The sequence below is a fragment of the Nothoprocta perdicaria genome, unplaced genomic scaffold (genome assembly GCF_003342845.1).
Source record: "Nothoprocta perdicaria isolate Ctin4 unplaced genomic scaffold, notPer1 scaffold_31, whole genome shotgun sequence".
Classification (NCBI taxonomy): Eukaryota; Metazoa; Chordata; class Aves; order Tinamiformes; family Tinamidae; genus Nothoprocta; species Nothoprocta perdicaria.
The window spans coordinates 1,413,436-1,429,301 of NW_020455544.1; the positions used below are offsets into that span (position 1 = coordinate 1,413,436).

A 15,866-nucleotide genomic window follows, 5' to 3' on the forward strand; every position below is an offset into this window, starting at 1 on the left:
TCTCTCTCTCTCTCTCTCTCTCTCTTTCTCCTCATCAAACTAAAAAGGTGAATTCATTTGATCTATTAATTAACAGATAATTATCTATATTATAATTATTTTATATATCTAATATCTATCTATATTGTAATAATAATTAATACTTCAGCTTTTTCAGTTGGCTTTATTGCTGTGCTATATTGCTTTGTATTCCTGTGCTATAGCATATAAATCAACTAACTGGTGCTTTATGAAAGGTGAGTCTTCACTCAACTATAGATTTCCACAGGATGGCAAAAAGGGCCTGTGGAAGCAACTTTCAGCAATTCTGACTGTGAAATTTTGCTCAGTCTCTGTAAAAGAGAGACTACTTCAACAGACAAAGGCACCTTGACTGCAGTGCCCAAATTATCTTTCTTGACATCGAGAGTATAAGGTTTTGTTCTGAATAACTGTTTATCCTACTTCAGGCATGCAAGGTAATACTTAGGTTTAGCCTTGAGCACAGTTTCAGTTACATAATGCAGTTAATTTTGGTGTATTCCTATACTACTACTYTCTCTCTCTCCCCTCAACAAATCGGAGCAGTTAAAGCTAGCTGAGATTAGGGTAGGCCATTTCACAGAGTTACACTACAATATGAAGGCATCTTGTTGATGTCACTGAAGGAGAGAAAGAAGGTAGCTGCTTCTTATCTGAAAGGCTGGCAACTCATCTTTACACTAAGAAAACCGAATTCATTCAACAAAAAGTGGAAGTTAAGTATATATAGTTCCTTAGAACAGAAGAATGAATGGTTAATCTGGAGGCAAGATTAACCATTGGAGGCAAGCTGTCAAATATGCATCATATTAGTAGTCCTGTTTTGAGGAACATCTTTTCTTGAGGTAAGGTCAGACTCACTATCAGTAGGAAATTGTAGCTCCTGATCTGCAAACAACCTTCATCAGTAGTAACAACTCACTTTAGGAGAAATGATGTACTCCCGTACAAGCTGGTAAAAGAAGCATCTTTTCAGTATGGTAATAGTATGGTAATGAATCTTATTTGAAATGTTCTTTCTGGGGCAAAGAAAGATCTTTGCCTCTGTTTCCCATTCACCACAGAAATTTTCTCCTTTGAGGGAAAGGAAGTAAAGGTAGTTTTTGGTTCACTGTGAAGTACTTTCTCAGTAATCCATCCTGCCTTGTCCTTCCTTGAGGTCCATCCCGCTTGGATTCTGTGACTGGGAAATACTTTACATGCATTTTGTCTATTTATAATTGACTAGCAGCTTGTAAACCTCTGTGTGTGGGACTTAGGTGTGCTCACAGCTGGTAACATATATGTAGCAGCACAGTGTACATGGACAAAGCATCATGAGGAGTTGCAGTTACTGTGAGGTATTTAAGTTGCCTCTGTGTCATCTTGTTGGTCTTGGAGCCCTGTGCGTTTTGCTGTTGTTTGTTTACTTGCTTTTGAAGTAGTAGCAGAGAAATTGCTAATTGAATATTCCAGGGCTTTGTTGGAAATGAATTTTTAAGGCCTCTTTAGGTTAAGGATAAAATTAGAGGGATACATGCCTTGTCTTTAAAGCTATGACTTTTTTTCCCTCTTTCCTTCTTCCTTCCAGTTAGAAAATCATTATTTTAGAAGATGTGGAGATGAAATATGGAGCCCTACATAGGGTTTCTCTTCCTGTCTAATTGCATGAACATTTTCACAGATCTTATACACAGGGGAGAGGGACAGAACAGAATAGCTCTGGCTTTCTGGCAGTTCCTTCTTGCAGCTGTGCTGCTCTCTCTAGGTCAGCCTACAGTAGTGAAATTTGTTTTAAACACCAGCAACACTGCTAGACTATTTTGTGATGAGGTCAAGAGTTGAATAATCATCCTGTTGATAAGTGAGTGTGGCAGAAATTCCACTGAAAGAGGATAGTGACTTTCTGTGCTGCTTACCTATTATAGGTCACAAAAATCACAAAGGGAAAATGGGAAACGGAGTGCACTCTAGCACATGACTGTTTATGTAACTTCCAAGTTTCATTTGCTGCTGTTTATGTAATAAAAGTTGTTAAGGAGGGTCTTTGTGTCTTTATTAAAATCATGATTTTCTTTCAAGCATCCCAAGTGTGGGAAAATCCACTTTGCTACTGCTCTGGATGGACAGTCCATTCAGATGTGTCTGTAACGTTTCTTAGTGGTCGAATCTCTAGGATGTTGGTGCATAATGTGCCCAACTTTTCGAGGTAGTCCTACAGCACCCACGTGCTCTGGGGCGTGTGTCAACTCATAAAAGTGGTCCAAGTTTGTTTGTCTGTTTGTTTTTGTTTTGAAGTGCTTAAAAAGGCAGTCTGAGTACAAAATGGGCAGTTTGTAGATGGCTAGTCCAAGTGATTCATATAGGATACTGGAGAATAGACCTCCCAGGTATGACCACCAGTTTTTAGGCTTGCACATTACTTTCTGTAGTACCTGGATGTGAAATTAGCAAGGATTTACATGAAGCTGGTGCCCAGAGGCAGTGTGAATTAGAAGGTGATACATTATTAGCAAGTAATCTCTTGTAATTATTTTTTCCCACTGCTTAAATGATGCGCTTACACAGCATATGTAGTTTTACAAAAGGTCTTCGCTGTGTTCAGCCATTAGCTCCTTTATTCTTTTGTTCTCTGCATTATCTGGTCTGCGCTAAATTTTGACATGATACTTTCATGGCTGGTAGCTGTTACTGAATGTGCTATTTGGCACCTACTTTCCATATTTCAGTCTGCCCAGAGTGGTTCCTGGCAAATTTTGAGGCTTCTGTGCCAGTGGGACTCGCCTAATTTGACTGGAGGACATAAACATCCCCATATATCCAATTCTGAAGGGCTTAAAGTGGCTGGTTGTCACTGAGTTAAAATGCTGGCATGATGGGCACATGTTCTCTTGCTGAACACTTAAGCATTATGTGATGGGAACCTCCTGTTTTTTGAATATGAGGTAGATGGTTATAGTTATAATCCAGCGTGGGTTACAGCACCTGCAAGAGAAAGGATATCCTGAAATAGCCTGTCAGAACAGTGTATTTTTTCGCGTGGCTCATTCCCTTATGAATCCCTGTTTTAGGGAGTAGGACATGGGATTTTGATGATTTGTGCTGGTAACTTTAAGCCATCCTGGAGAGTAGATATAAGCATACCAAACTATCTGGCCTCTGCCTTTGCTTTGGCTTTAGCAGTTGACCATGCCTGATCACATGACCATGCAACTTCTGCCCATTCATCTGCCTTTTCTTGCTGTTCTCCAGAGAAGTCATGCAAAGCTGAGCTCTGATTGCTCAACTGTTGTTTCTGCCTTATTTTGATGCGACTACCAATTTACTTGACCTTAAACTGTTTGTTCACATGAGTCAATCTGTCTTTACTCAGAACTCTGTATGGGTGTCTTACTGTTTCATTTCAATTTAATGTGGACTTAGGCACCTTTGCAGAGCTCCCTAGTTTGCCAGTAGACTTATCACTTAAGTGATATCCTAGCTATTTATGTAGTCCTAAGCATAATATTTAGATAAACTGTTTGTGATAGGCAGTAGAGATGGAATTAAGTAAACTATTACACTGTGATTTATAATCTAGGTTAGTATAGCTTTATTTAGATTAAATAGCTGTTACAGGGTCAGGAAGATACCAGAAGTACCAGATGGAAGTAAGCAGAATCAACAAATGAGGAAGACAATCTGGGCACCAAATAGCAAACCCTCCTTGCCCCCCCCCCCCCCCCCGAAAAAAAAAAAAAAGAAAAAAAAAAAAAAAAAAAGGTAATTAATAACGTATATGGATTGGCACAGACTTCAGTGATCATCTCTAAATACCTTATATAGATAAAGATATTTGATACCAGGTGATAAAAATGGCATATGGTTCCCTTACCACCTTAAATTCTGTACCTGCAGAATCTCAGAGTTTCTTAAAATGTAATTGTTGAAGTTAGGGCAATCTTACCTGATTTACCTCATCAGTAATTTTCATGTGAGCATTTCTTTGAAATAATTTATCTGCTGTCTTTTATATTTGACTTAATTTTCATTCTGCAATCCCATAATTAACATTTGCATATGTTTCCTATCATTCCTAGCATATAAATTTTTCTGGATTTGGATGTTATTTCTGTATTGCACTTTAATTTACTGAATATATCCAATGATTAAAGTGAAATGTTATCTCTCTTACCATGAAAATTCTGTGTCTTTGGGGTGGATTTCTTAACTTTAAGCCCGTTCGCAGATAAAGTTGGGCGATCAAGTTCATGTCCTTTCAATCACGGCTGATGTTTTTGCTGGCCAAATCTGTCAGTCAGTCCTGTAACTTGGAGACTCTTCCCTCTTCCTTGTGTTGTATTGACTGTTTCCATATTTCTCACTTCTAGTCCATACAAAGTGGAACTGTGGATCATCTCCTCACACCTACTGCTTTCATAAATGGCATGTGTAAATAATGTTAGCTGTAGTTAAACAGTTTCTAGTATTTGAATTAGGTGGTTGAATCTATAAATCAACAAACATGTTTGTCTGACTTTTTCAGTTTTCAGCTGTAAGTGTTTGGGCAGGTTAATATTCACATTCTTCAGGGTCAGATTGTATTCACTGCTTTGAGCCTGAGGGCAGGTGTCCACAAAGTTGCATAACATACTTTGCAATCAATAAGATTTGCCTTTCAAATTGGTCACTTGAAGAGGAAGCAGAAAAGAAGCAGAAGAATGGGTAAGCAAAAAAATGGCACTTCAAGGAGTGCTTTTACACATGCTTATGACTTTGCCAAAGATTATTTGATAGTGAGCTACATCAGTGGCAGCAGCTGCCCAACAGTRCTTTAGTGCCTTTTATTGTCATTGACAGGAGTGGGAAGGACGTATGTGTGGTTCCTGGCTGTTCTGCGATGAGGTAGTTCTGAAGCACCCAGGACACCTGTGACTTCTGCTAGTTACCAGCAGTGCCAAATGATTTACAAAGCAGTTTTTCCTCCCAGAACTATTGTGGAATTTGGGAAAGAGAAGCATTGACAGGTCCTCACTCTTGTACTGTAACAAGAAGGGGCCATCTGATAAGCAGCTACTCGGTAAAATCCAGTGAAATTCCCAACGAGGTCTTATTCCAAATGAAGTTGGTAAGAATTTGTCCCTAACACTCAAGTTATCTTTATGTGCTTTGCAAATTCTGTGTAGTTTCTAACCCAAACTTAACTTTTAAGGCCTAAGTAAAAATGAAATGCTTGTAGCTGAAGGCCCTGAATGACAAGTTTGTTTGGAATTGAACTTGCCAAGCCCCACTTTTGTGCCTCTGAACAAGCTCACTAGTTCTAAAAAGCATTTTGACTGTTACTGTGATAAGCCAGTGATGCCAGCTTTTACAGCATTAACCTTACAGCCTTAAAATACAGTGGATATGATAACTGCAGCAAGGGAGAGAACTACTCAGAAGAGGAAAATTAGCAGTGTCAGCACACAGGGATCTGCTGGATAGTGCTGGATAGTTTCTGGATATGAAAGAAACTGCAGTGGCCCCCCCCAAAAATCCACTTGCCTTTTGGAATAGACATGCTCCAGAGGAAATTCTTACTTTATTAGAGGCCCCTTAAAGTTTTGGAGACGGCTGCAATGATTACAGGTAGATAACAACAGGAGGGGGAGCTCTCACTGCATTACCCAAAGAGTACCCAAAGAGTTCCCGACTGTGAAGCAGGTGTAAAGGAAGGGCACCTCACTGCTACTGCTCTGTTGCGGGCTGTTCTCCTTATGGGAAAGACCAATGGAGAATGTGGGAGAATGTGCATGTTTTAAAAAGAAAGGTGATTCATGTCCCGTTTTCAGCTCTTCTGCCTTCACTACTTTTTGGTGCTAGGTGTAGTGTAGTTGGGTGAAGCTGTGTTGCAGCCCTGCAATGACAGATGGAGTTCCTCTTCTCCCATTGTTTCAGTCAACTTCAAATCCTAATTCCTAAGGTACTGTGAGTGTTCCCTGAGAGATCAGCCCTAGAGATGAGAGAGAGCAGGGAAAATATGTGGGATATTACTGTGTATGTTTAGAGCAAAAACAGGTGCAGGTGAGAAGGAAGAACAGAATACATTTCTGATGCAGGCAGGACAAACAAAATTGAAAGATTTATAAACCTGGGTTATTTAATCTGCATTTTAAAAGGCTAGTTGCAACTAAGGAGTAGGTCAAAAGTAAGAAGAAAGAGGGGCATGGCACAGAGCAAGGAAGCTCAGGTTTTAGCAAATTGGAGAGCTGTCTATAATGTAAACTCCTTTCCTTCTGTAACCATTTATATTCAAATGTTAATCTTTATTTTTTTGAGTAATGCAATTCTTCCTATTTATGGATGGGAAGCAGAGACGATGTGTGGAGGGGGTTGTCTTAACATAGGCAGATGCAACCGAACACCCAGAGGCAAGTTGTGGGATGTCACATCTCAGAAGCTGTCGAGTGGTGTCAGCTCCAGGCTGTGGCCCAGGGCATGTGCCCTGCTCCTGAGATAATGCTTTGGGCAACATGCCAAAAAGATGACTTCATATCTTCCAAGCTAAAACTTGCTTGAATTTGGATGAGTGTAGGGATCTCACACCTGCCTGCACTCAACTGTGTACAGGTGTCTTAAGGTGCTTGCTTAGTGTTCATAGGATGAGATAGGAATACAGTCTCTTTTCCTATAATCTGCATAAGTGCTGGATGGACTCATCTGCCGTCTTTCTTTGAACATGCATGGTGTTGGCCTTTGTGTGCATTATTGTTAGTCTGGCTTCATCTGTGATGTTATCTAGGATAATATCAAAATAATTACACRTAAGTGCTTTGAGATTCGCTTGACTTTTTGTTTGCTTTGAATAGGAAAGATGGAGCCTCTTTTCTATTTAAAATAGTAATCTAAGGTAGAAGAATGGTTTTATTAGGAGCTTTCAAAACGTTGATGAATTTTTTTTCAGAGGATTTTGAGGAAAAGCAACCTGATGTGATGCAGTCCGGATATTCAGTATGACATAATTTAAAACTTACCATTGCTTAAGAGTGTGTGTTGGTATCTCTGCACTGTAATGTAGCTAACTGTGTCTTTCCTTCTTAAATTTGTTTTCTAAAAGCAATAAATCTTAATATAATGCATGTATACATATAAGTAATAAAAATCGTAAGTTTTTATTCATCAATTTCTATCCATATTTTGTCATTTAAATAGGGAATCTGGGAATAATAGGTGATTATGGATACAGAACATAGCATGCAGGCTTGTTTCTAGAATGTCCAGAGGGAATATTAGATCCTTTTGTTTTGCTATAGTATGATTACTAAGATTCTTCTATAGCATAAGACATGGAGTCTAAGAAGTGAGAACTGTGAGAGGTGTCTGGCAAGGTAAGATAACATGGATTTAATTCTAGCATTGCTGGTGTTCTTGGCTACTTTCTGGTTGGCCAGTGAGATCTTAAAAGGAAGAAAAGCAAAACAAACAAAAACAAATACCAAACCCTTGGTCACGTCTACATTTCTCTGAATACCTTAAACACTACCTCAGAATAGTGCTTTAAGTGTTCAGAATGGCTCAGGCTGTCACAGTCACGTGAGAAAATGAACTAACTACTTAGGGATGAGAACTGCCTATCCCACCCCACCAGCTGAGTTTAGTTTAGGATAGTCTTTAAAACTTCCATAATTATTGAAGAGTGACAAGCAAATGAAAAGCAAGTAGTGTCTACAAAAGGAAAAAACAGTTTTGCGTGTATGATATTTTTATTCCAAATTTCTGAGGAGGTGAATACTTTAGCATTCTTGCATTATTCATCTCTGCAGTTCAGAAATGAAGTATTATTATGAGTACAGATTTTATTTTATTTTAGGTAGATGTCACTGCAGGATTGGGTTGAGATTTTTAAAAGTCCCTGGAAGAAGGTGCTTTGAATAGCTACACACCTGTCTGTCTTTGAAAGCATCTCTATGTTAGCTGTACCCAGCTGCACAAAAAGTTTGTGAGTCTTTTATATCTCCACTTCTTACCACAGATTTGGTAATATTTTGCAGAATGTGCAGGCTACATTAATAACAAAACAACTGCAAAATATAATTGGTATCCTGGTGATATATTTGTATTGTTGTATGTTTGTATTGTTGCAGTTTTACCCATTTTAATCATACTGATTTTTGAGAAACCTTTAATATGAACTGACAGGACAGCAGGCTTGTCAGGATTTCATCTTTAAAGAAAACCTCATTCTTTTTCTTTTTTTTTTCTCTTACTCAATCCAAGGTGATGCCAAGTTTATGAACTTCAGGGGGATGTTAAGCCAGGAGGCTTGTATGATGTTCTTCATTAGATTGATATTGGGGAAGAGCAGAGCCTCTGGGGGGCTTTGGGCCTTAAAAACATTCTTCATGCTAGGAAGTTGGTTGCGCTGATTTGGAAGTAAAACCATTGTTCTTGGTTCCACACAGATGGTACTAGGCAGGAAGAAGTGGAAGGTGAACTCAGTGAAGAAGAGCGTTGGTTTGGAAATTCTTCAGAGACTCCTTCAGAAGCATCATATGGAGAAGTCCAGGAGAACTTTAAGCTGTCTCTTGAGGACAGAATCCAAGAGCAGTCCACATCCCCAGATACTTCCTTGGGAAGTGCAACTCCAAGCAGCAACACAGTGGAGGTGGGAACCATTGAAAATGAAGCTGTAAGAGATGCATTACAGAGCAAAGAGCACCATTCTCCCGAGGTGCCGACTCTGTGTGAAGAAGAGTCTCCTGGTCCAAATAAGCCACTGAGCAGTAACCTGAGACGCCTCCTGGAGGCTGGCTCCCTCAAGTTGGATACTGCTGTCACTGTCAATGGTAGAGTTGAGTCTCCTGTAAATCTTGGCTCAAATCTCTCCTTCTCTCCTCCTGCTCATCATGCCCAGCAGCTAAGTGTTCTTGCCAGGAAGCTTGCTGAGAAACAGGAGACAAGTGACCAATACAATGCAAGTAATCACTTTATATGGAATCAAGGTAAGTGGTTGCCAAACTCGACCGCCACCTGTGGTTTGTCGCCTGATTCAGCTATCCTGAAACTGAAAGCTGCAGCTAATGCCGTTTTGCAGGACAAATCTCTTTCAAAGACTGAAGACACTATAAGATATGAATCCTTTTCTTCACCTTTTAGTTCTCAGTCTGCCAGCTCCACCTTAGCAGCTTTATCAAAGAAAGTGAGTGAAAGAAGCATGATTCCTGGGCAGGAGCATGTGCCGCCAGCAAGCTCTTTCCTTTCCCTGGCTTCCATGACCTCTTCAGCTGCGCTCCTCAAGGAGGTTGCTGCAAGAGCTGCAGGCACCCTACTGGCTGAGAAGAAATCACTGGTTGCTGAGGATCCCTTGCAGCTTTCAGAGATGAAGCAAGAGAAAGCAACTCCACCGCAGTCTTTGGAATTATTGTTACTACCAGTCCCCAAAGGAAGAGCATCCAAGCCTCCTAGTACAGGTATGGATTTGGTTTGAGCCACCAAGTAGAACGTGTTTGCTTTGCTCTAGACTTCGTTTACTTAGTGAATCTGAATTTGCTTTGGTTCCGTGTGTTACGAGAATAAGGACTAGATACTCCAAGTAAACAGTAGAAATGCTTTTCTAAGAATCACTTAAAGATCAGACTGTCACAAGTGTTTTCATATTTGAAAGATATAAGTGTGTAAGTATTTTTCTTATTCCATACAATTGTGTTTTCCCCTCCTCCCCAAGTTCAGAATAGGGCCACAAAAAGTATTTAATGTGAAAGATCAAAGAATCCTTTTCAGGGAGCCCATGGTATCAAGTAAGCATGTACAAAACCAGTGCTTTTGAAATATTGGACAAGGAGAATTCTCCCTCCTGCTGTCTCTGTCACAAATGGACTTTTGTATAATCACTTACTACTCTGTCCTAATTTACCAGAGTATATTATTATGTTGCCACTTTTCATTAAAATTGTTGCAGCAGCATGAACAAATCTCACATGTTTGGTCTTTTACAGTCCTTTGTCACAATAAAAAAAAAAAAAAAAAAAAAAAGAAAAGAAGAGTAAAGAAAGCATTTTTCTAATTTGGCTGAACAAGAGCTGTTTTACACTTCTGCCTTCCCTGCACCAGTTCCAGCTGTTGGCATTCAAGGATGCAGAGATATAGGGAATAAGAAGAAACAGTCTTGGTAACAAAAGCTTTCAAAAACTGCCAAGCTATGCAGGGAAATTTAAATGATCCATTTTCAAAATAAGGAAAAAGATTTCTTTTACATCTTTTATTTAAAAGAAAAAGTTCACATCCTGGATTCTTATTTCTGGTAGTGGTATTCTGTTGTAGAGGATAAGGAAGCTTATCTGATATCTTTTCATGATAAACTGATAAGTGATTTAGTGTATATATAGAGCTTTTCCATTATGAATTTTATCAGAAATGTCAGGTTAACTGTACAGGTGTAGCTAGTCAGTGTCCAGGTAAGAGACCTGACATGGGCATTGCATAGTTGCACCTGCAGTCTCTTTGACCCAGCTTTTATATTTAGGGATAGCATGAGCTCTGATCTGTGCCCATTCAGCTCTCACTAAATAATCATAGTGGAGAAGCTATTGCATGGACAGCAATGCTTGTTCCTGGAAGGATGAAGGGAAGGGAAGAATATAACAAGGTGCAGCTGATACCAGTTTTTTTACTGTTAGCCACTTCTGCTCTGCAAGTGTTTTGCTGATATATTTTGTCAAGGCAGTTAAAGTAGCAAAATATATTTGGCATGGGTCCGGCTAAGGTTTTCATTAGTTGAACATCCGGCTTTTTTCAGAATAACTAAGCTAAACTTTAAAAGAGGGGCCCTTTTATGTTGGAGTAGGGGCAGTTAACACTAGTATGACTGTAAGCATTGATTTAAGTCAGTATGTTTTGACAAGTCTAGCTCTGTTAGTCAAAATGATCCACATTCTGTGCTTGATTAAAAAAAACTTTGAGATTTGTCTGTGCTGCTAATGCAAGAGGAGTGCCCTGTGTGTGCAATGTGGGTGCTGACAGCAGCAGCAGTTTACAAGCTAGCTCTGAGGCAGCAAATTCCTCGGTGCTGTTGTGCCTGCTGAAGGCCCCAGCACAGTGTACTGCTCCTAGATAACAATGAGGGCAGCTGCTTCGGGGCTGCCGTAACCATGGAGCAGCCACTTGCTTTTTATAATATATGGGACTAGTATCCCAAGAGGAAGGGCGTTTCCTCTCGATTTATGCACACTGGGCCAATGCCAGTTGGCATCCAAGCAAACTTTGTAGTGCACTGTTTGTAACAAAAGTTCTTTGAGTATGAAGCCCCTTCTCTGATATGCTATTAAGTTTTCTCTTCTAAACAACTAACTGAAAATAAAATAAGATAAAATAGTTGTTGGTTAGCGTATGTGACTGTTGGTTGTGGAAAGCCAACTCTCTGCCAAGGAGAAATGCAGCTTGCAGAAGGAGGTCACTGTTATGTGACCTTTGGCCAGACACATTGCTGTAGCAGTCTAGTAGAGTAGCCAAGCATGGAGATTTGCTGTGAAAATAAACATTCTACGTTCCTGATTCCTTTTGCACCCATGGCCTTATGGCACTAGCAGCAAAAAATAACACTTCATTTTATAACATTTTACCTGTTATTGTGTCTCTGTTTGCCTTTTGAGTCATGGGGAGAAGGGGTTGTCTTGTTCCCAGAGGAGTAAATGTTTTTTCTCAGTAGTCATAGATGGAGAGAGATTTCTTTTTTCCCTCTCAGACACTGAATAGTTAAGGTGACTTGAAGTGACTGCTACGAATCAGCTTTACTCTCCCACCACCAACTGGTTTTGAAGAAGTGGTCACAAGTTCAATACTGTGTGAGATTAAGTAGATGTTGAGTAAGGAATATCAAAGAAACTATTTAGACAGGAAGACATTAATGATAATAGACAATAACTGATGCTGATTTGTCTACCATACTGAGCTGTTGGCTCAGAGTCATTTCAAGAGAGGAACTATGGCTTATCAGAATATAGTCATCTGTGATACTCCTTGTCAGGCTTGGCCAACCTAGTTGTTGCTTGGATGGAGTATCCTAAATTAAAACTCCAAATCATACAGAGATGACTAAATTTTCTATCAATCTGGTAGTATTACCAACTTCAAAAAAAGACCTCTTGTCTTTTGGAAGACATGTAAAAAGAAGTCTGGAAACTCTGTTTAATCTCTGATGTCATTTTTGAAAGTTTGTTGTTGCAGACTCCGTTTTTGTCATTCTCAACTGAATGCTTGCCTGGCGGTAACTGTTGCCTAGAGTGCTTGCTAAAGTTTCTTTGGGGTGCACTGGCAGATTCTCTCCTCTCTGGAGTAACTCCATTCAGTTATTTGACATAAATAAAATAAATAGACATCATTATGAATAAATGAAAGCTGAAGCTGAAAGTGCACTTTTTTTTTTTTTCCCTTATGCTGAGGTTTGTGTAGTAGAGTGAAGAGGTTGAACCTTTGAGGGGCTTGAGATAATTCCTGCATACATTGAATTGGGCATTGTTATCGTTGAAGCCATGTGCAGTCCAGTTCTCCACTTATTTTGTAATGTGCTAAATTGCTATTGGTTCGCTATGTTTTCAAATTTATTTTAAATGGGTCGGCAAACAGGTGATTGATAGTTTGCAAGTTTCTTTCTGGATCCTTTTTGAGGATAACCAGCAGCCTGAGAAAAGATATGATAGAAATGTTGAGTAAGGAAACGGTGAGTAAAAATGTAGATTTCTGTGGTTTATCTCTCTCCTACCTTTTATGAGGAAGTGACTTAAAGATACTAAAAAGGCACAACAAGCAATTGTGGTATTGGTTTTGGCTTATTCTTCAGAGGTGCAGATGGGAACAACTTGGTAATAGGTTGAGTTTGATAGAAAATTTCACAAGTAGCATTTCTGAACCTGCAAAGTGCACACTTTGAAAATACGTTCTTTCTGGGACCTACAGCTGATTAGGTAATCATTATGTATTACAATACTTTGGTTTCCTATCTTATAGCAACAGTAGTATTTTAGGATATGACAGATTTTTCTGAAGGTTTTTATCACTTCCTGATCACCAGATGTTGGTGTTTGCTGTGCCCTTAYCAGCAGGAAATAACTAATAAGAAGAAGAAATTTCCAGAGAGAAGTTCCAAATAGCAGGATACACATTACTGAGGTCTGGGGTATTTGAAAGTGGTCTGTCTTCTGTATTGAGCAAGAACACTTTCAATGCTATGAAAAGTCTATAATCATAATAAGAATTCACATCAAGGGGATGGATGGATGGTTAGTTGTGTCAAGTCATCCAAAAAGAATTTCTCTTTCCTTCAACCTTATGATGATTCCACACTAGATTAACTATCCTTGCTTGACAAATACCCCAAACTCCTTTTCTTATTTTGGGTCAACTGGGCAGTAAAACAATGCAAACATTTAGGAAGGCAGTAGATTGAATGCCCTGGCTTGTAGAGGAATAGGATGGAGCCCAGTGACCCTAAGACTCCCTGATGGGTGAAGTGGCAGCAGCATCTGCTAGAGCTGTAAGTAAACAACTTCAGCAACAGGGGTTCTGAAGTCTTTCACTTCTGGAGCTACACATACATGATAGGCAGTAACAGTGTGGTTTTCATTTAAGTTGTGAATTGTTCTACTCTATGCTTAATCTCACCTTGCTAACCCTCAAACATGGGAATGGATCATTTCTGAACAGAGTTAAGTGTATTTTTCCTACCCAGATACCACTGACATTGAATGGGAAATGAGGCTACAAAGTGACGATTATGAGAGACATCCATCTCAGTTCAGTTAAATTATAAGGAACATTAGGACCAGGTGAGATAGAGTAGCATCCCCTACTGATTAGCCAAAGGATGTTTGGGACATTAACCTTTATAAATTAATCTGACCTTTCTCGAAGGGAGAATAACTAGATTAAGAGGAAGGGGATATGCAAGGGACAGAACTGAAATTTCTGGTAAATGTTATTGTTTAACTAATGTGTCTCTTTGCAGATGAAATTGTAGCGTTGAAAAATGGTATCTTGAGTCTTGTTTACAAGGGGAAAGTATTTGACAAGTGACTGTAAAGGATCCTCTCTTTTTTTCCCCTCTTCTGCTAAGCCTCAGAAGAAGAAGGAGGAAAACCTTTCCAATGTCCAATCTGTGGTTTGGTTATCAAGCGGAAGAGTTACTGGAAGCGGCACATGGTAATTCATACAGGTTTAAAAAGTCATCAGTGTCCACTCTGTCCGTTTCGCTGTGCACGCAAGGACAATCTCAAATCGCACATGAAGGTAAGGAAAGCACTTGCTGACAGACTTGAATTATCAATCAAAAGATGTTAATGTAAGAAAGTTATTTCAGTCACATTTGGAAGAACAGAATTTCTCTGTTCTAATAAAGATGTCTTTATTTAAATAGATTTTAAGAAGATGAAGAAACAACTTGGTTTCCGTTTTATGCAGTCTGGACACTGCCTTGTGCTATGTCAACTTGTTGCAGTGTCATGCAGCATGAGCTGTGTGTGGTGGATTTAGTTCTGGATCTGAAACTGCGAGAAGCAGGGACTCTTAGCTGAGATGTGTCACTGTGCAAACACAGCATTGCTGCTTTCAGGCCCAGGCTAGAATCTCTGCACAGCTTTGCCCTGCGCTGAATGAGTGTCAACTCAGCCATTACTAACAGGGAGCTCTCTTGGGCTTGTGATAGCCAGGCCTGCAGTTTTAGCTTCAGGTTTCAGGCTCTATAAACCTATAAGATGAGGGAAATTTAACATCTGTAGTAACATGGCAAAAAATGGGAAAATTCAATGGAAAGAACTCTCTCTGTATCTAGCTGAAATAATAATGGTAGCAAGATGCAAAGTGCCCGATCTTAAGTATTGTAGAGCATACTTAATAAATTAAAGATGGTATGTGACCTGTTAATCCAGAGGTGAAAAAGGTGAAGTGTTGAAAGTTTCCTTTGTTAATGTAAAGGCAGAGGTTCACCTATTACAGTGGAAATGAAATGCTTTATTTTTTGTTTTGTCTGCTTCAGACAATGTCTATAACAGAGTACAGGACTGGTGTATGGGAGGCGGGTATATCTGCTCAGCTTTTAGATACGCAGTTATAGCATCTGAGATCACTAGACGGAAGTATAACCTTGCTTACAGCTACTTGCATACAAGTAGCTGTTCATTTAAGTATAAATGCAGATGATTCCACTGATCACAATAGCAGATTTTGCCACACCTCAGGTCCTGCTGGGTCTGAAATCATCCCCCTCAAATCTGAAAGCCAGTCCCTTAAGTAGTACGGGTCAGCGCACTAGCCCCAGGCCTCCTTGGTATGTCAGGTTAGTGCTAATCAGGTACAATTAGGTTTGATATTTGTAGTTTTTTATTTTTGCATTTGGTGTTTTGCTCAGACTGCAGGACTTGAATGGTTTTCCTGAGCAGAACTGCTGTCATGAAAGGATGGGAACAATGTTTAATGAGAACATTTTTGTTCTCAATTGTTGACAATCTGTGCAGGAGCATGCATCACCTACAAACTTGCTCTTCCTTGGCGGAGGCCTATTTTTGGCCCTTGCTTTCTGAAGGACATCCCTATTATTCCCAGCAGGAATTCTTGGTCGTTGCATTTTCTGTGCTTGGGGATTTATTATAGTTACAGGTTGAGAGCCTATCCCTTTCTTTTTGGCAAGATGATTTCCATAGGTAAATAGGTCAGAGGTAGGATGTTGGAGAAAATTAGCATAGAGGCAGTGAAAGAGCCTCTGTCGGATTGATGGCTGTGTGAAACCCTTGTGCTTTTTTCTGCCCCCACGCCATCAGCTCTATAATTAACTAACCCCATGTCAGCCTACAGCAGACCCTCTGTACAAACATAACACAGTGTTCTTTAGTTATTTCTGGGTAGTGCTTTGATATGTTTTT

General features: G+C 39.6%; 1 protein-coding gene across 1 annotated transcript in view; it reads left to right on the top strand.

The window, feature by feature from the left end:
* The window catches only part of ZNF827 (zinc finger protein 827), an 88,117-nt gene that overhangs the window by 7,984 nt on the left and 64,267 nt on the right, over nucleotides 1-15,866 (top strand). Inside the window, exons 2-3 of the mRNA XM_026042600.1 lie at nucleotides 8,421-9,428; nucleotides 14,066-14,238. Of these exons, the coding sequence (XP_025898385.1) occupies nucleotides 8,421-9,428; nucleotides 14,066-14,238 (1,181 nt within the window). The remainder of the gene's footprint in view (nucleotides 1-8,420; nucleotides 9,429-14,065; nucleotides 14,239-15,866) is intronic.